The following is a 23,113-nucleotide window of genomic DNA, read 5'->3' as shown; positions in this document are numbered from 1 at the left end:
CAGGAGACCACAGCCACACCCAGGAAACCAGGCAGGAGACCACAGCCACACCCAGGAAACCAGGCAGGAGACCACAGCTACACCCAGGGCTCGCACATAAATAAGAAAAGGTGCATGCAAGAGGATGGGAAGGACAGCCTTGCACCACCGAAGTCAGCCTCCTCCGGCCCCAGGCAGCACAGCATGGAGGGAGACGACCTCCGCCAGGGAAAGGAGAGCAACGTGAGTGCCAGGCCTGCCTCGGACCTCAGCACCATGCTGCCCTGATAAAATCCAGCACTGGGCAGGCCCTGTGGCCCCGAACACCAGGCTGGGCCATGGACTGAACAATGTTTTTTAATGGAAAAAAAAAAAGAAGTATGTTAATAGTTAAAAAGAAAAGAAAAATTTCAAATAATATTTAAGTTTGGAAAATACCTAGTGATTTTTGTTTTGGCAATGTAGTGGTCCAAAAACGCTCAGCACAAGTTCCTTAAAATTCTAATGAAGAGATAAAAATCCCACCATTCCCATCCCTAGCATCTTTCAAAATGCATAGCTCATTGTTAAGAAGGAAAAGGAAATCCTTCTCCCAAAAGCAGGAATTCTGAAAGTCAGTGGGCCTTGGAAGGCAGAGAATGCCCTGCCTAGCTGTGGTAACAGCTTTCAGTGCTCACATAGGAGGATAGGAAATAAACCTTAGCCCTGCCCAGACTTGGGAGCTGGATGGCAGACCCATGTGTAAAGCCAAGATCCCCCAAACGACACGCTTAGTAAAAGAATGCAATAGAAAGTATCTCAGTCCTTAAAGTAAGAAGATAAGGAAACTTGATCTTGTTGGAAGGTGTATTAGGGTTCTCTAGAGGGACAGGACTGATAGGATATATATGTATATAAGGGGGAGCTTATTAAGTATTAACTCACGTGATTATAAGCTTCCACAATAGGCCGTCTGCAAGCTGAGGAGCGAGGAGAGCCAGTCCCAGTCCCAAAACTGAAGAACTGGGAGTCCGATGTTCTAGAGGGGAAAGCATCTAGCACGGGAGAAAGACGTAGGCTGGGAGGCTGGGCCAATCTCGTCTTTTCATATTTTTCTGTCTTCTTATATTCTTAAGTGCGCTGGCAGCAGATGAAGGGTAGGTCTGCCTTTCCTAGCCCACTGACTCAAATGTTAATCTCCGTTGGCAGCACCCTCACAGACACACTCAGAATCAATACTTTGCATCCTTCAATTCCATCAAGTTGACGCTCAGTATTAAGCATTACGGAAGGAAATAAAACCAATCCAAAGAGGGTTTATTTTAAAGTTGTCCTGGCATAAGAGTGACCACAAACTCCTGGCAGAAAAACAGAAATCCTTCTGGAGTGAGAAGCTATGTTCTGAATGAATCAGTGAACAGAAAATGTAAAAATGGTTCATGGAAGCTCTGGATAGAGATGTGAGACTCCAAACATACTACTTTTGTCTCTCTCCCAAGGTCTCATTTAAGTATCCCAAAGTATTTGTTTTTTTTTTTTTTGAGGTGGAGTCTTGCTCTGTCACTCATGCTCAAGTGCAGTGGCATGATCGTGGCTCACTGCAACCTCTGCCCCCTGGGTTCAAGTGATTCACCTGCCTCAACTTCCCAAGTAGCTGGGATTATAGGCACGCTCCACCGTGTCTGTCTAATTTTTTTAGTTTTAGTAGAGACGGGGTTTTACCATGTTGGCCAGGCTGGCCCAAAGTGTTTTTATAGGAAAGAAACTATAATGACAATCATATCTGTTGCCACCACGATGTGCTGGGAATTCAGAGGGGAATACGAATGGTCTCCTCCTGCAGAGGGCTCTTTCTGTTTGAGGAGACAGATCTGCAGTGTTTTGTGAGTGTAGTGCGGAAGGCATTAGTCTATTTTGGACAGGCAGGAGAGGAGTTTAGGAAAGCAGTGATGGGGGTGGGTGACGTTTTAGCTGTGTATGGTCTTATTTAATTGGTTTTTAATTTCAGGCTCCATGAGTTGTCATTGGAAGGACTAGATTTTATGGAGAACAGACTTAGAGAAACTCAGAACTTGGCCGGATGTGGTGACTCACACCTGTAATCCCAGCACTTTGGGAGGCTAAGGCGGGCAGACCACCTGAGGTCAGGAGTTTGAGACCAGCTTAGCCAACATGCCAAAACCCCTCTTCTACTAAAAATACAAAAATTAGCCAGGTGTGGTATCAGGCACCTGTAATCCCAGCTACTCAGGAGGCTGAGGCAGGAGAATTGCTTGAACCTGGGAGGCGGAGGTTGCAGTGAGCCGAGATCATGCCATTGCACTCCAGCTTGGGCAAGAAGAGTGAAACTCTGTCTCAAAAAAAAAAAAAAAAATCTGGCATGGAAAGATGAATGTGGAGAAAAGCTGTAGTCAGAGTTCAAATAATCTTTAAAGTACACATGAACACGCTCGCTCACTAAACCCAAAGATAGTAAAAGTAGGCAGTATTTCTTGAAGCCTTTCTTGAAGTATTTCTTGAAGGAGTGGGTTTTTCAGGTTATCCAAGAGTGAATCAAAGGCTGGAACCAGGGTGATCAGGGGTCAAGGGTGGCCCTTGCTTGGCCATCTCTTTTGGATGGTGCACTTACCAAGGGCACTGACTGTTTACAAAGTGTCCTTCCTCTAGCACGTGGTGGGTACACCTGGTAGTCTAGGAACCTTCCAGGTACCTGTCCAAGGCATAGGGCACAGCATCCCTGTTTCAGCCATCTCTCCGTCCATCTTCTTCCCAACACTGTGATTCTTTTTTTTTTTGAGATGGAGCCTCACTCTTGTGCTGGAGTGCAGTGGCGCGATCTCGGCTCACTGCAACTTCCACCTCCCGGGTTCAAGTGATTCTCCTGCCTCAGCCTCCCGAGTAGCTGGGACTGTAGGCACCCACCATCACTCCTGGCTAATTTTTGTATTTTTAGTTAAGACGGGGTTTCACTGTGTTGGCCAGGCTGGTCTTGAACTCCTGACCTCAGGTGATCCGCCTGCCTCAGCCTCCCAAAGTACTGAGATTACAGGCATGAGCCACATTGCCTGGCCCCAATACTGTGATTCTTTATGGGCCTATCTCCTCTACTACTTCATGAATTTTTGACGGGTAGGGTCTTATTGAAGTTTTTGTTTTGTTTTCTTTCTTACCTTTGAATGATTAAAACTGAAAATGGATCCAATTACTTTAGGCAGATGCTTTTTAAAGGAAAATCCTTGGTACATGCCTCATGCTCCTATTCCGGGATGTAAGAAAGTAAGTTAGGTTTTTTCCAAACTTTTTTGATAGAACTAAATGGAAAGTTTGTATAATTTTGAAGACGTCTTTTCTCTCCGGGTAATTGTGGCGGGAAATAGCTGGTGAGAGAAGCAGAGTGTGTTTTCCAAACCTGGGACTGTGTGGGGCCCACTGTTTCCCATCCTGCATTCTTCCACGGTCATCACTTACTTGAGTGCTGCCACCAGGCTGCCCCTACGCATCTGTCACGCCTTGTTCTTCTAGTCACTGCAAGTGCCCACGTTTGAGAAGGCTGATGAGGATTAAGGCATTTTCTGAGCATCTGTGGCTGGTTAACTTGGGGTTAGAACCTGTGGTTTCAAAGGCATTAACTAACAGTGATAGTTCTGTTTCTTGAACACTCACCGAGAGTTTTAGGCTTATGCTTAGTGTTCGCATTATTTTATTGAGTCTTTTCAACAATTGTAATTAGATTTGATGATCCCTATTTCTTAGGGATAATGCAGATGTGGCCCTGGAACTCAGGACTTTACAGCTCCAGGCTGTATTCCTCCCTCTCCATCCTGCCAGAGACAGTCCTGTGTCTGGAGTTTCCCTCTGATGTTATCACTTTATTTCTTGTTAACAGAATAAAGCAGGTCTAAACTTACTTTCTACTTGGAAATGGAGTAGTGAATTAATATTCGGATCCCCCAGAGTCTGCCTTGTGAGTAAACCTCCTTGTCTTGAGGAGTCTTGGAGCCACTTCCGTTGGAACCTCACATAAACATCTGGGCCCTGAACTCGGACTTCGTGACTGTGCAGCCTGTAGAAAGATTAGAACAAAGATGTGCTGATTAATATTCCCTAAAAGAGCAGCAGGTTGGAAATGAGTTTGGGGATTTCATCTCAAGATTTCTTGAGGATCTTGGCCTAGCTTTGCCTGGGACCGTTTTGTACTCCCTGGCTCCTTGTGCCATAGGTGCCTGTGTTGATCAAACATGGCTTTGTCCCAAGGCTCCCTGGGCTCACGGCTTCTTAGTCAAGTGTCTGCCTAGTGCCCAAAAGCAGTTGCACTTGAGCTTTTCCCATTAAGGAACCGTTTTAGGGCTTTGAAGTGATGTCAATTCCATTTGCAATATAGTGTTTATCATTTGATTTCTTATTACACTGAAATGATAAGAGGAATGAAATAATATATTACTGATCATAGTATCACAACCTTTCATCTTAGAGAGAATCAATGGGAGTTCTAACGCATTGGAGGCCAAGGCATGTGACCCTCCCGGCTGTCACCTTTGTTTTAGATGTTGGCCTCTTTAAGGGCACTGGCTAAGATAAGTATTTGTCTTCTCTTCCCCAACATCTTTTATCATGTTTGGCACAAAGTGGTGCAGCTGAAGGTCTGGGCATTTCCAGATTTGTGATAAAGGCATTAAGTACCCCCACCTCTTCTTCTTCTTCTTTTTTTTGACACGGAGTTTCACTGTTGTTGCCCAGGCTGGAGTGTAGTGGCACGATCTCTGCTCACTGCAATCTCCGCCTCCCGGGTTCAAGCAATTCTCCTGCTTCAGCCTCCCAAGTAGCTGGGATTACAGGCATGCGCCACCACACCTGGTTAATTTTGTATTTTTTAGTAGAGACGGGGTTTCTCCATGTTGGTCAGGCTGGTCTGGAACTCCTAACGTCAGGTGATCTGCTTGCCTTGGTCTCCCAAAGTGCTGGGATTACAGGTGTGTGCCACTGTGCCCGGCCAACCCCTGCCTCCTTTTTACAGACCTCCTCCACCTCCTCCCTGGATGCTGTCCTCCCGCACTGGGGCCTCTGTTTGCTGCTGTACTGTGCACTCCTGGAAAGGGACAGGCCATGTCCTACTCAAATTTGAATATTCATGGACCATAGACCTAGACAACAACTTCTAGATGCAAACACAGGATATCCTTGTGACCTTGGGCAAAGGTTGTCTAAGAGTAGGACATAGAAGGGCACTAACTATAAAAGAGAAAACTGATAAATTGAGCAACATCACAGTGAAATGCTTTCGCTTATTAAGACTCCCTTAGGAAAATAAATTGGCAACAGACTGGGAGGAAATATTTGCAAAACATGTATAACTAAGGACTTGCATTCAGAATATATACATTACTCCTACGACTCAGTAATAAAACAAACGGTCTAATTTTAAAACCTGTCAGAAGATTTGAACAAGCACTTCACAAAGGAAGATATACCAGTAGCCAGTAATCATATGAAAAAGGTTCAACATCATTAGTTTTCAGGGAAATGGAAGTTAAAGCCACCAGAACATCTAAAATAAAAAAGACTGATATCCTCATATGCTGGTGAACAGGTGGAGCAACGGTGATTCTCACACGTCGTCGGCGTCGGCATGAGCTTTCACTCTAGGAAAAGTGGGGGTGGCAGAGATGTGACATGTACATAAATAGTACGGGAGACACAGAAAGGACATTATGGAGCCCAGCATGGTTAGGAGAATTTAGGGAAAGAAGCGGCAGCTTCCAACTGAAGGGTGTGAGGACGAGCTTCCTGGAGAGGGTGGCCTTGGAACCGAGGCTCCAAAGGGAGAGTCAAACGTGGCTGTGGAGGGAGCGCAGGAGCAGAGAGCCTGTGCGCCCTGGCGGCGTCACCTGGTGCACTCCACCTCATACGCTTCCACCCATGATTCTGTGTCAAAGTGTATTTCACTGGACTTAGAGCAGCTATTTTGTTTCTTCGTTCATTGATTTATTGTCGTCCTCCCCACTGATTCTAAGCCAGGGGACTCGCCCATCATTAGCATGGAGGCCCCCAGGGTAGGGGTCTTAGCCTGTTTTGTTCACCGCTGTATCCCCTGCCACAGAGTGGCTGGCACAGAGTAGGGGTCCAGTAAATATGTGTTGACGGAATGAGCACACAAATGAGTTAAAGTTGTTCAGTTTGGTGAGGTCATAGGTAGGCAGTGGGGCCTCGAATTCCCAGAGCAGGTTGGGCCTGACTGAGGAGGGCCTGGCATGCCCGTGAAGGCATTTGGCTCCGTTTTACAGTCCTGGAGGGGTCTAGTGGTTTCAAGATGGGGATTGTCTTAGTCCGATGAGGCTGCTGTCACAAAATGCCACAGACTGGGTGGCTGATAAACAATAGAAATGTACTGTGCACAGTTCTGGAGGCTAGAAGTCCATGATCAGGTGCCAGCGGGTTTGGTGTCTGGGGAGGGCCCACTTGCTTGTTCGTAGACCGCCATCTTTTCTCTGTGTTCTCACGTGGTGGAAGAGGTGAGCTAGCTCTTATAAGGGCACTAATTCCAATCAGGCAGGTCTCACCCTCATGACTATATCTGTCTCTTATACACATCTAGATGTGTATAAGAGACAGATGCAGATGTGGCCCTGGAACTCAGGACTTTACAGCTCCAGGCTGTATTCCTCCCTCTCCATCCTGCCAGAGACAGTCCTGTGTCTGGAGTTTCCCTCTGATGTTATCACTTTATTTCTTGTTAACAGAATAAAGCAGGTCTAAACTTACTTTCTACTTGGAAATGGAGTAGTGAATTAATATTCGGATCCCCCAGAGTCTGCCTTGTGAGTAAACCTCCTTGTCTTGAGGAGTCTTGGAGCCACTTCCGTTGGAACCTCACATAAACATCTGGGCCCTGAACTCGGACTTCGTGACTGTGCAGCCTGTAGAAAGATTAGAACAAAGATGTGCTGATTAATATTCCCTAAAAGAGCAGCAGGTTGGAAATGAGTTTGGGGATTTCATCTCAAGATTTCTTGAGGATCTTGGCCTAGCTTTGCCTGGGACCGTTTTGTACTCCCTGGCTCCTTGTGCCATAGGTGCCTGTGTTGATCAAACATGGCTTTGTCCCAAGGCTCCCTGGGCTCACGGCTTCTTAGTCAAGTGTCTGCCTAGTGCCCAAAAGCAGTTGCACTTGAGCTTTTCCCATTAAGGAACCGTTTTAGGGCTTTGAAGTGATGTCAATTCCATTTGCAATATAGTGTTTATCATTTGATTTCTTATTACACTGAAATGATAAGAGGAATGAAATAATATATTACTGATCATAGTATCACAACCTTTCATCTTAGAGAGAATCAATGGGAGTTCTAACGCATTGGAGGCCAAGGCATGTGACCCTCCCGGCTGTCACCTTTGTTTTAGATGTTGGCCTCTTTAAGGGCACTGGCTAAGATAAGTATTTGTCTTCTCTTCCCCAACATCTTTTATCATGTTTGGCACAAAGTGGTGCAGCTGAAGGTCTGGGCATTTCCAGATTTGTGATAAAGGCATTAAGTACCCCCACCTCTTCTTCTTCTTCTTTTTTTTGACACGGAGTTTCACTCTTGTTGCCCAGGCTGGAGTGTAGTGGCACGATCTCTGCTCACTGCAATCTCCGCCTCCCTGGTTCAAGCAATTCTCCTGCTTCAGCCTCCCAAGTAGCTGGGATTACAGGCATGCGCCACCACACCTGGTTAATTTTGTATTTTTTAGTAGAGACGGGGTTTCTCCATGTTGGTCAGGCTGGTCTGGAACTCCTAACGTCAGGTGATCTGCTTGCCTTGGTCTCCCAAAGTGCTGGGATTACAGGTGTGTGCCACTGTGCCCGGCCAACCCCTGCCTCCTTTTTACAGACCTCCTCCACCTCCTCCCTGGATGCTGTCCTCCCGCACTGGGGCCTCTGTTTGCTGCTGTACTGTGCACTCCTGGAAAGGGACAGGCCATGTCCTACTCAAATTTGAATATTCATGGACCATAGACCTAGACAACAACTTCTAGATGCAAACACAGGATATCCTTGTGACCTTGGGCAAAGGTTGTCTAAGAGTAGGACATAGAAGGGCACTAACTATAAAAGAGAAAACTGATAAATTGAGCAACATCACAGTGAAATGCTTTCGCTTATTAAGACTCCCTTAGGAAAATAAATTGGCAACAGACTGGGAGGAAATATTTGCAAAACATGTATAACTAAGGACTTGCATTCAGAATATATACATTACTCCTACGACTCAGTAATAAAACAAACGGTCTAATTTTAAAACCTGTCAGAAGATTTGAACAAGCACTTCACAAAGGAAGATATACCAGTAGCCAGTAATCATATGAAAAAGGTTCAACATCATTAGTTTTCAGGGAAATGGAAGTTAAAGCCACCAGAACATCTAAAATAAAAAAGACTGATATCCTCATATGCTGGTGAACAGGTGGAGCAACGGTGATTCTCACACGTCGTCGGCGTCGGCATGAGCTTTCACTCTAGGAAAAGTGGGGGTGGCAGAGATGTGACATGTACATAAATAGTACGGGAGACACAGAAAGGACATTATGGAGCCCAGCATGGTTAGGAGAATTTAGGGAAAGAAGCGGCAGCTTCCAACTGAAGGGTGTGAGGACGAGCTTCCTGGAGAGGGTGGCCTTGGAACCGAGGCTCCAAAGGGAGAGTCAAACGTGGCTGTGGAGGGAGCGCAGGAGCAGAGAGCCTGTGCGCCCTGGCGGCGTCACCTGGTGCACTCCACCTCATACGCTTCCACCCATGATTCTGTGTCAAAGTGTATTTCACTGGACTTAGAGCAGCTATTTTGTTTCTTCGTTCATTGATTTATTGTCGTCCTCCCCACTGATTCTAAGCCAGGGGACTCGCCCATCATTAGCATGGAGGCCCCCAGGGTAGGGGTCTTAGCCTGTTTTGTTCACCGCTGTATCCCCTGCCACAGAGTGGCTGGCACAGAGTAGGGGTCCAGTAAATATGTGTTGACGGAATGAGCAGACAAATGAGTTAAAGTTGTTCAGTTTGGTGAGGTCATAGGTAGGCAGTGGGGCCTCGAATTCCCAGAGCAGGTTGGGCCTGACTGAGGAGGGCCTGGCATGCCCGTGAAGGCATTTGGCTCCGTTTTACAGTCCTGGAGGGGTCTAGTGGTTTCAAGATGGGGATTGTCTTAGTCCGATGAGGCTGCTGTCACAAAATGCCACAGACTGGGTGGCTGATAAACAATAGAAATGTACTGTGCACAGTTCTGGAGGCTAGAAGTCCATGATCAGGTGCCAGCGGGTTTGGTGTCTGGGGAGGGCCCACTTGCTTGTTCGTAGACCGCCATCTTTTCTCTGTGTTCTCACGTGGTGGAAGAGGTGAGCTAGCTCTTATAAGGGCACTAATTCCATTCGTGAGTGCTTCACCCCCCGACCCAATCACTTTGTAAAGTCCGCACCTCCTAATTCCATCACCTTGGGGGCTAGGCTTTCAACGTGTGAATTTTGGGGAGGCACAAACACTCAAACTGTGGCTGGGGTGATGGCCTCTGAGCCATGTCTCAGGAGCCTTAGTCTGGCAGGGGTGTATGGACAGGTGAAGGAAGGTGGAGAAGTGGTACGAAGACGATGCCAATTCCTCTTCCAGATGAGGACTGACGAGGGCCCCAGCGAGGCCATGGCAGTGAATGCAGAGGAGAGGGGATGGAGGGAGGGTTTGGAGGCCCAAGTTGGAGGGGGTGTTCAAGCTATGGCTCTGTACTCACAGAAACATCAGGGAAACATTCATCATCCAGGGCAGAGGAGGGAGAGAAGCGCTTCCTTAAGCAATGCTCCTGAAGCAGCAGAGTGGGCTCTGCCTGCCTTCTTCTCTGAAGGCAGCTGTGCGGTGACCAGGGCCCAGGCCCAGAGTCAGGTCTTGTCCCTAATACTTCTTGGCTGTGTGATTTTGCACCAGTGATTAATGTGTCCCTGAGCTGTTAATGTCCTTATATGCCATCTCACAGGATGGTTGTATTGAGTTAATCAGGTACCTTAAGTCTGCTGCCATACAGTAGATGCTGAAGAAACAGAAGTTGTCGGCTGGCCACGGTGGCTCACACCTGTAATCCCAGCACTTTGGGAGGCTGAGGCCGGCAGATCACTTGAGGTCAGGAGTTTGAGACCAGCCTGGTTAACATGGTGAAATCCCGTCTCTACTGAAAGTACAAAAATTAGCCAGTCATGGGGGTGGGTGCCTGTAATCTCAGCTACACAGGAGGATGAGGCAGGAGAATCGCTTGAACCTGGGAGGCAGAGGTTGCAGTGAGCCTAGATCGCACCACTGCCCTCTAGCCTGAGCGACAGAGTGAAACTCCGTCTAAAAAAAAAAAAAAAGAAAGAAACAGAAGTTCTGATTGCTCCACTACAGGGTTGTTGGGAGGATTCAGTTGGGTCTTGGATGAAAGAAAACTTTTTGTAAACCCTGAAGTCTTAAGTCTAATTTCAATGGTATTATTAGCAATTCATTACCCAGTTACATGGTTCTGTGTCTTCTTGTGTTTTAAGAGTTTTTGTGTTTGATGAAAGACCTTGATAAAATCCAGTTGTGTAGATGAACTCTTGTTCCTTTTCTTTTCTTTTGTAAAGGAACTTAAAGTAGAGGTCTCAGATTTGTAGCAAGTACCTTTGTAGCAGAGAATCTGGGCTTTATCAGCAGGGCGACGGGCTGCACCTGCAGCCATGGCTGGGGAAGGTCTCAAGCCACCCGGCGCTGCCCTGGGGCCTGTGCCCTGCACTGCTCACCAGGCATTCCCTCTCCTTGATGTCTCCTCAGGTCTTTGTTTTATGAAGAAACATTTTTAATGTGTGCTTCTTTTTTTCACTTATACGTTTCTTTCAAAAGCTTTTTACTTTCTCTCTGTGCTTCAGCTTTCTGAGGAGGAGAAAATTCAGCGCTACAGCGTCCTCTCCGAGCTCTACGAGCTGATCGGCTTCCATCGCAAGTCTGCGTTCTTCAAGCGCGTGGCCGCTATGCAGTGCGTGGCCCCGAGCATCGCAGAGCCTGGGTGGAGAGCCTGCTACAAACTCCTCCTGGAAACGCTCCCCGGCTACAGTCTGTCACTGGATCCCAAGGATTTCAGCAGAGGTACTGGAGTCCCCTTGCTGGCGCTGAGGTGTTGCTTTCTGTCGGATGATCACATGCTGTTCAGCCCCTGCCCTGAGTGGCAGACATCGTGGTTGGTGCTGGTGGCTCCAGAATGAGTAGATCCCTGCCCTGGAGTTGGGTGCCTACTCTAATCAGATTATAGGAAAAAGTACTGGTGCTTTGCCTTGGGGCTCGGATTCTTGAATCTTTATCAGTGGGAGTCGTTTCTTGCCTTTGAGTTCATTGGCATGGTGTGTCATCATCAATCAAACACTGGAAATACCTAATGAATTTTACTCATGAGATTTAGTTAGGTTAGCACACATCAGTGAACCCAGAATAAATATCCTTGGGTATATGTGTATACCAGAGCTATGCATTCAGCAGTAAATTCTTATTGTGAAATATTAATGCAGGGTAATATGTATTAAAAATAAAGCTATCAATCAATCTAATAACAAATATGTACAAGGATAATGCCCAGTATTAGACAAAGTCTGATTAGAAGGAGAAAAAACATTTTTTGGGGCCAGCTGTGGTGGCTCACTCCCGTAATCCCCAGCACTTTGGGAGACCAGGGCGGGCGGATCACTTGAGGTCAGGGGTTTGTGACCAGCCTGGCCAGCACGGTGAAACGCTGTCTCTACCAAAAAAACAAAAATTAGCTGGGTATGGTAGTACGTGCTTGTAGTCTCAGCTACTCAGGAGGCGGAGGCAAGAGAATTGCTTGAACCTGGGAGGGAGAGGTTGCAATGAGCTGGGATCGTGCAACTGCACTCCAGCCTGGGCGACAGAGAAAGACCTTGTCTCAAAACAAAACAAAACAAAACAAAACAAACCCCAAAAACAAATCAAAGAAACCATTTTTGAGGGGTTGCTTTTAGATAGGGAACATACAGCACTTTTTCTTTGGTTCAAGCCTAGAGCTAGTGAAGGTATAGGCTTCTAACAGGAAACAACTGAGATGTCATCTAGGTTCATTTCCCATCACGGCAAAAATGGGTTCTTCAGCATCCTTTTTTTTTTTTTTTCCTGAGACAGACTTTCACTCTCGTTGCCCAGGCTGGAGTGCAATGGCACGATCTTGGCTCACTGCAACCTCCGCCTCCCAGGTTCAAGTGATTCTCCTGCCTCAGTCTCCTGAGAAGCTGGGATTACAGGCGCCCGCCACCATGCCCAGCTGATTTTTGTATTTTTGGTAGAGAGGGGTTTTACCATGTTGGCCAGGATGGTCTCGAACTCCTAACCTCAGGTGATCTCCCTGCCTTGGCCTCCCAAAGTGCTGGGATTACAGGCATGAGCCACAGCGCCCGGCCTCTTCAGCATCTTTTTTATGTGGTCATGTGCATCCATTTCACTGGCCTCTGCTGACTGGAGGTGCTCATGGCTTCATGATGAATCCAGTTCTGCTTTTGGATAATTCTGATAGGGCTCTCCCCAACATTGAATTTCTCCTTACTTTCACCTACTAGAATATCTGAAGACATATCTATTGGACTTTTTTGTACATTGATTCAACAGGTAATTCATTATACTCCTGTCCCCATGCCATGTGGTGTGTTGGGTGAGTGATGCAATGGCAAAGGAGACAGTTTCTGCCCTCTACAGTGGAAATAAACAGGTGCCTCTCACATGTGACAGCTTCCCGGTGTTTGCACAGAGCTCTTAGGTTCTTCCAGAACCTGCTTCTAACTTATGTGTCTATGGTTGCTGTGACAGTCACTCCTAAGTCACACTCCCCAGACTTCTTACTGTTCAACCATCTTCCCAAGGCAACACTTATATTTGATAGAACCTCAAATCCGATTCTCAGGATGCATTCCGATTAGCTTCGAGCAGGGGTCAGCAAACGTTCTCTGTAAAGGGCCAGATAGTAAATATTTCAGGCTTTATGGGCCACACGGTGTCTGCGGAAATGACTCGACCCTGCTGTTGTGGTGTGAAAGCAGCCATGGACAGCACGTAAACCACGAAACTGTGTTTACATTCGTACATGGTGGCCAGATTTGGCATGGCAGCTATACTTTGCGAAATCTGTGGCTGAGAACACTGTGGTATCGGAAATCATTTATTTATTTTTATTTTTTAGAGATGAGGTCTCGCTATGCTGCGCAGGCTGGCCTCAAACTCTTGGGCTGAAGTGATCCTCCTGCCTCATTTAAAAGGAGGGCACTGGGTTTGGAAGAGAAAACGCAGATTGAGTGAGTAATATAGCAGGAGGAGAGTCAGGCGGGCAGTGAAGGGGAGTGAAGGGAGGCTGGGGATGGAGTGTACGCAGCGTTTTAGCCTCTTATTTCTCTTCAGGGAAGAGAACTAGACCTGAGGGGAGCTTTTGCAGTCTGGGGAGGGCTCTTCTGCCCTTGACTGCTGTGGTCTGGCCTGAAGCTACACCGGGAAAAGCTGAGGCCCTGCGTGCAAGCAGATATGTTCATGGTTGAAAATCCCCCAAGTCCCATCCAGTTCCCCATATGAATCCCCAATTTTTGTGGGTTTTTGTCTCTAGAGCCGAAGAGATCCTGCCTCTCTGGAGCCACAGGGGCAGGCGGAGTGCTCATGACCGCTCTGGGCAAAGGATAAAAGCCTGTGGTGCTGTGCGCCCGGGTGAAATGGCTGAGATCTGCCAGGGAGTTTGTGTGTTCACCCTCAACATGTCAGTGATGTCCAGCATAAAGCACGAACCAAGACGTCCCTGCAGAAGAGAAGGCCTGCTGGAGAGGGTCCTGAACTCTGCTCTTGACCTCTTGCACTCAGGATCATCACCAATAGCTAAGACAAAAGCAAGGGATAAAATCCAAGTTCAAAATGAACTCCACTAACAGTATGAATCCAATCATCAGCACATCCAGCACGGACAGATGTCAAGCCCCATGTTTAAAGAAGCCCTAAAAACCATGACGGGGTGCAGAATAGAGGAGACCTGGCGAGGTCATACACAAAGATGGATAAGGTGTACTCTGAGATGAGGTTTATAACAGTTTTTCTTTACCTGCCCTCCCTTTCTCTAATTTCCTTTTCCTCTGTGTTCCCTGGAGGGATGGGGTGGAACCTGTCTCCCCAGCCCTTGTTTCATGATTGGCACCTTTAGATGGACCACGAGGATGTGTGAATTGAGGCTGATGACCCACTTACCTCCTGCCCCTGCAGACGCACAGACTTCCCCACTGTCAACACCCCATACCAGGGTGGTACATTTGTTGCAGTTGATGAACCTATGTTGACACATCATTGTCACCCAAAGTTCATAGTTTACGTTAGGGTTCACTCTTGGTGGTGTACATTCTGTGGGTTTTGACAAATGTGTAGTGACGAATACCCACCATTATGATATCATACAGAGAAGTTTCCCTGCCCTGAAAATCCTTCGTGCTCTGTCTTCTCATCCGTCCCTCCCTGTTACCTTCTGGCAACCACTGACCCTTTTACTGTCTCCATGGTTTTGCCTTTCCCAGAATGTCATATAGTTGGAATCATACAATATGTAGCCTTTTCAAATTGGCTTCTTTCTCTTAGTAATATACATTTAAGTTTCCTTCATGTCTTTTCTCAGCTTGATAGCTCATTTCTTTCTAGTGCTGAATAATATTCTACTATCAGAATATGTCACAGTTATTTATACATTCATCTAATGAATCTTGGTTGACAACTTGGTTGCTTGCAAGTTTTGGCAATTGTAAAGCAGCCATAAACATTCGTGTGCAAGTTTTTGTGTGGACATAAGTTTTCAGCTCATTTGGGGAAATATCAAGGAGCATGGTTCCTGGATGATATGGTAAAAATATGTTTACTTTTGTAAGAACCCGCCAAACTGTCTTCCACAGTGGCTGAACCATTTTGCATCCCCTTCAGCAATGAATGAGAGTTCCTGTTGCTCCACATCCTTGCCAGCATTTGGGGTTGTCAGTGTTAGATTTTCGCCATTCTTATAGGTGTGTAGTGGTATCTTGGTGCTTTACTTTGCAATTTCCTGATGACATGTGATATTCAGCATTTTTCTTATGCTTATTTGCCATCTGGATACCTTCTTTGGTGAGATGTCTGTTCAAATCTTTTGCCTCCTTTTTAATTGGGTTGTTAGTTTCCTTGCTGTTGACTTTAAGAGTTTTTTGTATGATTTGGATGACAGTCCTTTATCAGTTGTGTCTTTTGCAAATATTTTTTCCCAGTCTGTGTCTTGTTTTCTCATTCTCTTGGTATGTCTTTTGCAGAGCAGAAGTTTTAAATTTTATGCAGTCTGGCTTATCAATTCTTTCTTTGATGGGTTATACCTTGGGTGTTATATCCAAAGAGTCATTAGTATACCTAAGGTCACCAAGATTTTCTCTCGTGTTAACTTCCGGGAAGTTTGTATTTTCTCATTCTGCATTTGGGTTTATGATCCGCTTTGAGTTAATTTTTGTGAAGAGTGTAAGGTCTGTGTCTAGAGTTATTTTTTTTGCTTGTGGATGTCCAGTTATTTCAGCACCATTTATTGAAAAGACTGTCTTTGCTCCATTGATTGTCTTTGCTGCTTTGGAAAAAGACCAGTTGACTATACTTGTGGTTCTATTTCTGGGCTATCTTTTCTGCTCCATTGACCTATTTGTCTGTTCTTTCACCAGTACCACACTATCTTGAGTACTATGGCTTTATAGTAAGCCTCGAAATTAGGGATATTTTTATTTATTAAAAAAATTTTTGTAATAGAATGATTTATATTTCTTTACATCATTCTATTATAAAGACACATGCACGCATACATTCATTGCAGGACTATTTACAATAGCAAATACATGGTATCAACCTAAATGCCCATCAGTGATAGACTGGGTAAAGAAAATGTGCTAATGTACACCATGGAATACTATGCAGCCATAAAAAGAATGAGGTCATGTTCTTTGCAGGGACATGGGTGGAACTGGAGGCCATTATTCATACCAAACTAATGCAGGAACAGAAAACCGAATACCACATGTTCTCACTTATAAGTGGGAGCTAAATGATGAGAACACATGGACACGTAGAGGGCAATAGCATACACTGGTGCCTTTTGGAGGGTGGAGGGTAGAAGGAGGGAAAGGATCAGGACAAATAACTAATGGATACTAGGCTTAATACCTGGGTCACAAACTAATCTGTGCAATAAACCCCTAGGACACAAGTTTACCAGTGTAACAAACCTTCACTTGTACCCCTGAACTTAAAAGTTGAAATAAACTGTCCTTATTAGATGTTACATAAAATTGATTGTTCGGAAAAGGTGATTGTTCACATTTTCTTCGCTGTTTCTTGGTATTTTAGGTGACATACCTGGAGCAGCTGCTGTGCTGGGCAGGGTCGCCGTGCAGTTGTGGCCTGTGTGGGGTGCTGGGCCGTGCTTGCCAGCCATCTGCGGCTCACAGCTGGGGGTGCACGCAGACGAAGCGGTGCTGTTGCCTCCCACAGGGACTTTCTGGGCATGCCTTGCTAAGCCTGGTGCCTGCAGGCTGCGTTTGCCTACGGGGTGTCTCTTTCTAATCCACGCCAAGGCTAGCCGTGGCCTCGTGGTAAACGGTTTCACATGCGTAACCTCGTTTCTTACAGCCTGGTGAGTGGAGACCGCACGTTCCACGTGCCATGTGAGGGCCCAGGGCAGGCAGGGTGCAGTGTTACTCCTGAGGTCGCACAGCTGGTGAGAGCGCAGTATGCCATTACTGACCAGCTGTGGGACGCTGGCCGTGTCCCCGAGTCCTGTGTGCCCACTTTCTCATCCGTAAGCGAGGCACTGGTTTATACTAGTTTACTGGTGGAGGTTGTAAGGATTGAATTGGTCAGTCCTTGGGAGGTGCTTCGCACGGTGCTCAGCAAATGTTAGTGGCTGTTAGTCGAATGAGATCTTTGGTCAGGTCTAGTGTGCTTCCCGTAGCATCCCCTGAGGCCAGCGTGAACGGGGTTTGCAAGGCCCGTCCCGCCCCGGCTGCCCCAGAAGAAGTGTGTGTTGCTAAGGCAGGCCCTCCCTGGCCTTTGGTTGTGGATGAGGGCCAGGGAGGGGCCTGCCCTAGCAACACAGTTAATTTTGGACAAAATAACTGGACAAGCCCTAAAACTTGTAGGATTTACATTTCAAAAGGCTAAGAGTGGCCAGGTGTGGTGGTTCATGCCTGTAATCCCAGCACTTTGGGAGGTTGAGATGGGTGGATCACTTGAGGTCAGGAGTTCAAGACTAGCCTGGCCAACACAATGAAACCCTGTCTGTACTAAAAAAATACAAATTAGCCAGGTGTAGTGGCTCATGCCTGTAATCCTGGCTACTCAGGAGGCTGAGGCAGGAGAATCGCTTGAACCTGGGAGGTGGAGGGGTTGCAGTGAGCCGAGAATGTACCACTGCACTTGAGCCGGGGTGACAGAGCGAGACTCCATCTCAAAAAAAAAAAAAAAAAAAAAAAAAACTATGAGTTACTGGTGGAGGAGGAGAGATTAGATCCCAGAGTCTCAGCAGGGGAGAGTTGGGTGTCTAAGCTCATTTAGGCTGGATTCTGGAGAAATTTGATTGGGAAGGAGTAGTGTTTAGGAAGAAGAAAGAGTTTTTAAAGCAATCACACTGCTGCTTTGTAGAGTGATGAGAGAGTATGTTTTAATAGATTTCGATGTGCACTTGTGAATGGAATCCCCATTTGCTGTGCTTTTGAGAGACTTCAGGCAAGATTTAAATTGCTTTTCAGTTCCTTTTTTTTTTTTTTGCATCCTTTGAATGTAACTCCAGGCTGGCTTCAGGGTAGAAGCAAGCCTCCTGAGCTCTATGCAAGTTGTCTTAGGAGTCGCCTTCATTCTCCTTTTTTCTTGTCCTGGGGCCGGTTATCTATAACATTTCAGACTGCATCAGTCTGAGCTCTTCTGATGCCTCTTGCCTCCTTCGGGATGCTCTTCCCTATTCTTCCTGCCTCACTCCCAGTCATCCTCAGGTCACAGCTGGATGCCATTTTTTCGGAGAGGTCCTCAGTGGTCCTTTCAGTCTTAAGTGGAACTGTTTTATTTTTCTCTTTCATCGAACGCTGTTATTTTTCTCTTTTCATTGAATTCTCTTGTTCTTCGTTATAACACTTCTCATGATTTGTAAGTACATCTGAAAAACGTCTGGGGCTGGGAGCAGTGGCTGACGCCTGTAATCCCAGCACTTTGGGAGGCTGAGGCAGGCGGGTCACCTGAGGTCAGGAGTTCAAGACAAGTCTGGCTAATATGGTGAAACCCTGTCTCTACTAGCTGGGCGTGGTGGTACACACCTGTAATCCCAGCTACTCGGGAGGCTGAGGCAGGAGAATTACTTGAACCCGGGAGGCAGAAGTTGTGGTGAACCGAAATCGTGGCATTGCACTCCAGCCTGGGCAACGAGAGTGAAGCTCCGTCTCAAAAAAAAAACAAACATCTGTGTCAGGAGGAGACATTTGCCATTATTTTGTGAAAGAGGCTAGAGAAAGAAGGTGACTGGCTGAGATTAAATAATGTAAAAATGATAAATGTCAGCTGACTGTGTGTTTAACAAAACACAAAAGTCACTTTAAACCCCATCTCCACTGTGGCTCTGGACTGCTTTAAATAGCTCCCAGAGAATTTAATGGAAATCTACTAACACCCTGTATCTGTGAATAAAAGGCAAATTGTCTGTATTCTCAGGTCCTAAAATGTATTCTGTCTTTTTCTTGAAATGAACATTTGCACTAACTGGTTATAGACAGTCGAGGTAGGAACACTGATGCATGCTGTGTGTATTTGCTGGCTTAAGGGGCCGCTTGGTATCATTTAAATCTTATTTGTGCTGCTGTATATGAAGATTTTTGATCATGCCTTTTGCTCAAGCCTTTTCCTGGACAAGGGATTAAATTTTGCCCAGGAACTCTTATGAAAGAAAGAGACTGCTAAGGCAGATGGATTTGCTAAAAGGCAATAGTTCATATATATAATAAACCTCCAAATTGGTGAACTTTTTGATTACAAGAGTATTGAAAATTTTATCACTGGGTCATATGCTGCAAATCTGTTTTCAGAAAAATAATTCACATTTTATAGGGAGAGCACTTTGAGCCACGTAGAAATTATGGCTTGTACACTATTTACTGTTAAGAACATTTATACTCGGTCTTACTCATAATCGCCCGTGGTAGGAACTGGATCATTATCTATTTTTAAAAGAATCAGCAAAGTGATATTTGCCCAATTCCTATGTGAGAAAACCTTCTAGATATGGTAGTGTTGAGATTAGTTAAATTGTGTCTTTCTGAATTCATGGCTAGGTTAGTCATGACATTGATTTCAGCTTCATAATTTTTAAAAAAATCTCTTCTTCATTTTGGCATTTGGTCTTGGCTTCTTTTGACAATATGGAATATTGCAGGGACTCGTCTTTCTCTCCTTTCCTGCAGTTGTATGAGAAGTACTACCATTTTATATTCCAAAAGATGTCACAAAGATAAACTACAGAGATATAAAGTAGTGTTTTTCTTTATTTTTATTTTTTTAAGTGTGTGTAGGGTCAGCTCCAAGGATTTCAATGAGAAGTTATGAAGAAATACTTTAAATATATACAAATTAGAGAGGATAGAATAGAATAATGAGTCCATTGCCCAGATTAAATCATTATCAAGATTTGACCACACTGGCTTTATTTTTACTTTGTTTATTTTTTGTTGAAGTATTTTATAGCAGATCCCAGAAACCACATCACGGTTCTCCTTCATAGCTGTATGCTTGTCCACAACATGGGAGGGTTTCCTTTCATCAGCTTTGCATCTTGATCTACATGCATGTGAAGTACCAACTGTGTTATCAGGCACCCTGCCAGGCATTAAGGACACTCGAATGGATAAGACCAAACCTGTCTCCCAAGGAAATTAAGGATCGATGAGAGAAACAAAAACATGAGATTACGGATGCCTTATGGTACCTGCCAGATAACTCCTATGAGCTGAACTTTGTGCAAAATACAGTGGAAATATAGAAGAGGGACTGGTCGGCTGTGCAGGGCAGGGTGCTGAGAGAAGAGGTCAGGAAGGGCTGTGAGTGGCGGAACTCTTGGAGCAGCGTCTTCAAATATCAGTGGGCAAACAGAGAAAGGTTAGGATAGAAGGAAGGGCCCCTGCTATTTGCGTTGGGGAGCAAGCATCCCTTCTTATTCTGCTTGCTCACCAGTCAGCATCAGCCGAGCGCCCAATCTCATGCCAGGCCCTGTCCTGGGCATGCAATAGTAAGTAACACACAGTCTTCAGGTACAGGAAGTCATACCTGAATGGGGGGATTTTGACACACAAGCAGGTAATTTTAATAAATAACCTCAACAGGGATCTGAGAAAATGGAGGACTCATTCTTAGTGAAACAGTGGAACAGGATGGATCATTAATCATGTCACAGCTAGAGTCAAAGGTTGGCCTGTGTGTTAACCACATTATATTCATTGAATAATGATATTAATAGCAACTAGCATTTATTGAGAACTTATGATAAATACACTGCTGAAGTGCTTTAAATGGGTTATTGCACTTAAACCTCACAACGTTGACTTGTACTATGACTACTGTCTCCGCTTTACAGTTTGGTGTGGCCCCCTTCTCATCGAGGGTTCACCCCAGAGGTCACCTCCTTGCCCACCTACCCTGGCTGACGCAGCACCACTCAGCCCCATCAGCCCTCACAATTACTGTTTGTGTTTGTCCCAGCATCCACCAGCACGCTGTTTCCCAGGGCTGAGGCCTAACTCTTCCCACAAGAGTGTCAATGCCATGAGAGCAGGCCCTTCATCTCCCTGCTCGTTCTCCTGAACCTGCCCTGCACAGTATTGTGCTCTCAGTAAATACTTGTTAACCAACTGTCGTGAGCTATTATGGACTTTCAGTGCATGGCAGTTTTGTCGGAGTTTGAATGAGCCTTTATGTGTTTTCTCATGGTCTAAGTTTTGGATCAGCTGGAGCAGTGATTAGCCAGTCTGTGTGATTGGTTATTAGAACTATTGGCGGGCTGTGTGTGTTAACACAGGTTGGCTGGGAGCAGTGGCTCATACCTGTAATCCTAGCACTTTGGGAGGCCAAGGTGGGAGGATGGCTCTAGGCCAGGAGTTCAAGACCAGCCTGGGCAACATGGGGAGACCCTGTCTCTACAGGAAAAAAAAAAACCAAAAAAACATAAAATAAAATTAGTTGGGCATTGTGGTGTATACCTGTAGTCCCAGCTCCTCAGGGGGCTGAAATGGGAGGATTGGATTGCTTGAACCCAGGAGGTCCAGACTGCAGTAAGCTATGATTGCACCACCACACTCCAGCCTGGATGACAGAGAAAGACCCCATCTCTTAAAAAAAGAGATACTTTTCGACTGTCTGTGCATCCAAATTTCTCCATCTTTAATTCAAAGATGCTAAACTATTTTGGAGTGAGCAGCTGTAGAATTTAACTTTTTTTCTAATTTAGCTATCTACTTTTCTTCATTTTTCTCATATTTTAGAGAAATATTTTTGATTTAATGTTCTTGGTTGTTGATAATGAAGGCCCTTCAAATATGAGTATTTTCTTGAAAAAAAAGTATGTCTCTAACTCAGATATATGAAAACCAACTTCTGTTCTAAGTTTATTATTTCAAAACAGGTAATTTTTGAAATTAAATCCTGTCTTTGCAGAAGAGAGAAGCTATAATGTAATACCTGTTTTTGCTGTATGAAACCCACGCCAACTTTAAAGTCCTTTTCCAGGGTCATTAAAAACAGAGGAAATATTTTTTGTTGCTCTTTGAGTTTGATGGTTGAGGCATTTGTCTTCAAATTGCCAAGTTTTACAACTTAGATTAACTGTATTTCCTGCACCCTCTCCAAGCACTTTTGTGATGTTTTGTAACTTCCATCACAGGCATGCACAGAGGCTGGGCTGCGGTCCAGATGCGTTTGCTCCATGAACTGGTCTACGCCTCCCGAAGGATGGGGAACCCAGCCCTCTCTGTCAGACACCTGTCCTTCCTTCTACAGACCATGCTGGACTTCTTGTCGGATCAGGGTGAGTGAGCTCAAACCATGATTTTTTTTTTCAAGGGACTGTGAATGAGAGCACTTTAGATGCTGGTTCATGTAAACCCTGGGCTTGGGTTTCAGTGGGTGGAAGACACTGGCCAGCTCCTCGTCGGTGAGAAGGTCCCTGCCCCACGCCTTGGCTCCCTCCTTCCACACTCACTTCTCTGGGACCCCTGTGCCACCTCCTCCCACCTTGACGCCATCCCCTCCTGCTCCTTGGCCGGCCAGCACACTCCACGGCTTTTCCCTCCGCCTCTCGGGCTTCTTCTCAGCCTCCTGTGTTGCCTCCCATTTCCTTAGCCTGCCTTTTATAAAATATAAATGTCAAAGCATAACATTTACATAGAGGAGTACACGACTCGTAGGAATGTGTCTCAGTGATCTCAGTGAATTCTCACCAAGTGGCCACCGCTGTAATCAACACCCGGATCAGAGACGGGCATGAACAGAACCCAGGGGTCCCTTGTGCCCCTTCGAGTCACTGGGTGACTCCATCTTCCCTTCCAGAACCAAAGATGAGGTTTGCGTGTGTTTGCGCTCATGGGGCCATGCGGTGTCTCTGCCCCTGTTTCAAGGTTGCCTTTCTCCCAGGCTCCTTTCTTGGCCTTCATCTTCTCTTCTTATGCTGCTCCTGGGTGCTATCTGCTTTTTGATAGCAGGAAACATGACCTGTTTCCCTACGCACTTGTGGCTCAGCCGCCCCAAACATGCCTTCCTGCCTCCCTGACCCTGGCCCAGTGTGTGGTGCCGGCTGGGTTCTCAGGGAAGTGCTGTCTGCTGTGGAGACTGATGTGTGCAGAGCGTATTGGGAGGTACTCATGGGATCAGCCCCGTGGAAGGAAAGAGACGGAGGCGAGACTGGACAGTGGGAGAAGCTGGGCTTCGGTGCTATATCGACACAGGCCTCAGCCGCACGGGGAGCTCTGCACTGCCGTGCCCTGCAGACGTGTCCCATGTTGTTCTGAGGGGCTGGGCCTTTCTCCTCTCTCACTGACCAGCAGTTGGATGCAGGCTACCCTGGGTGATGTGGTTCTCTTCGGCAAAGAGACA

At 46.0% G+C, this 23,113-nt stretch overlaps 1 protein-coding gene across 1 annotated transcript in view; it reads left to right on the top strand.

The window, feature by feature from the left end:
• Positions 1–23,113, top strand: part of TRAPPC9 (trafficking protein particle complex 9) — a 479,714-nt gene that overhangs the window by 92,268 nt on the left and 364,333 nt on the right. The window contains exons 6-7 of the mRNA XM_011990156.1: positions 10,849–11,065; positions 21,906–22,049. Of these exons, the coding sequence (XP_011845546.1) occupies positions 10,849–11,065; positions 21,906–22,049 (361 nt within the window). The remainder of the gene's footprint in view (positions 1–10,848; positions 11,066–21,905; positions 22,050–23,113) is intronic.

This window comes from Mandrillus leucophaeus, unplaced genomic scaffold (assembly GCF_000951045.1).
Source record: "Mandrillus leucophaeus isolate KB7577 unplaced genomic scaffold, Mleu.le_1.0 Scaffold371, whole genome shotgun sequence".
Classification (NCBI taxonomy): domain Eukaryota; kingdom Metazoa; phylum Chordata; class Mammalia; order Primates; family Cercopithecidae; genus Mandrillus; species Mandrillus leucophaeus.
The sequence above is the reverse complement of the archived record's forward strand: the minus strand, read 5'-3'. Positions and strand labels throughout refer to the sequence as shown.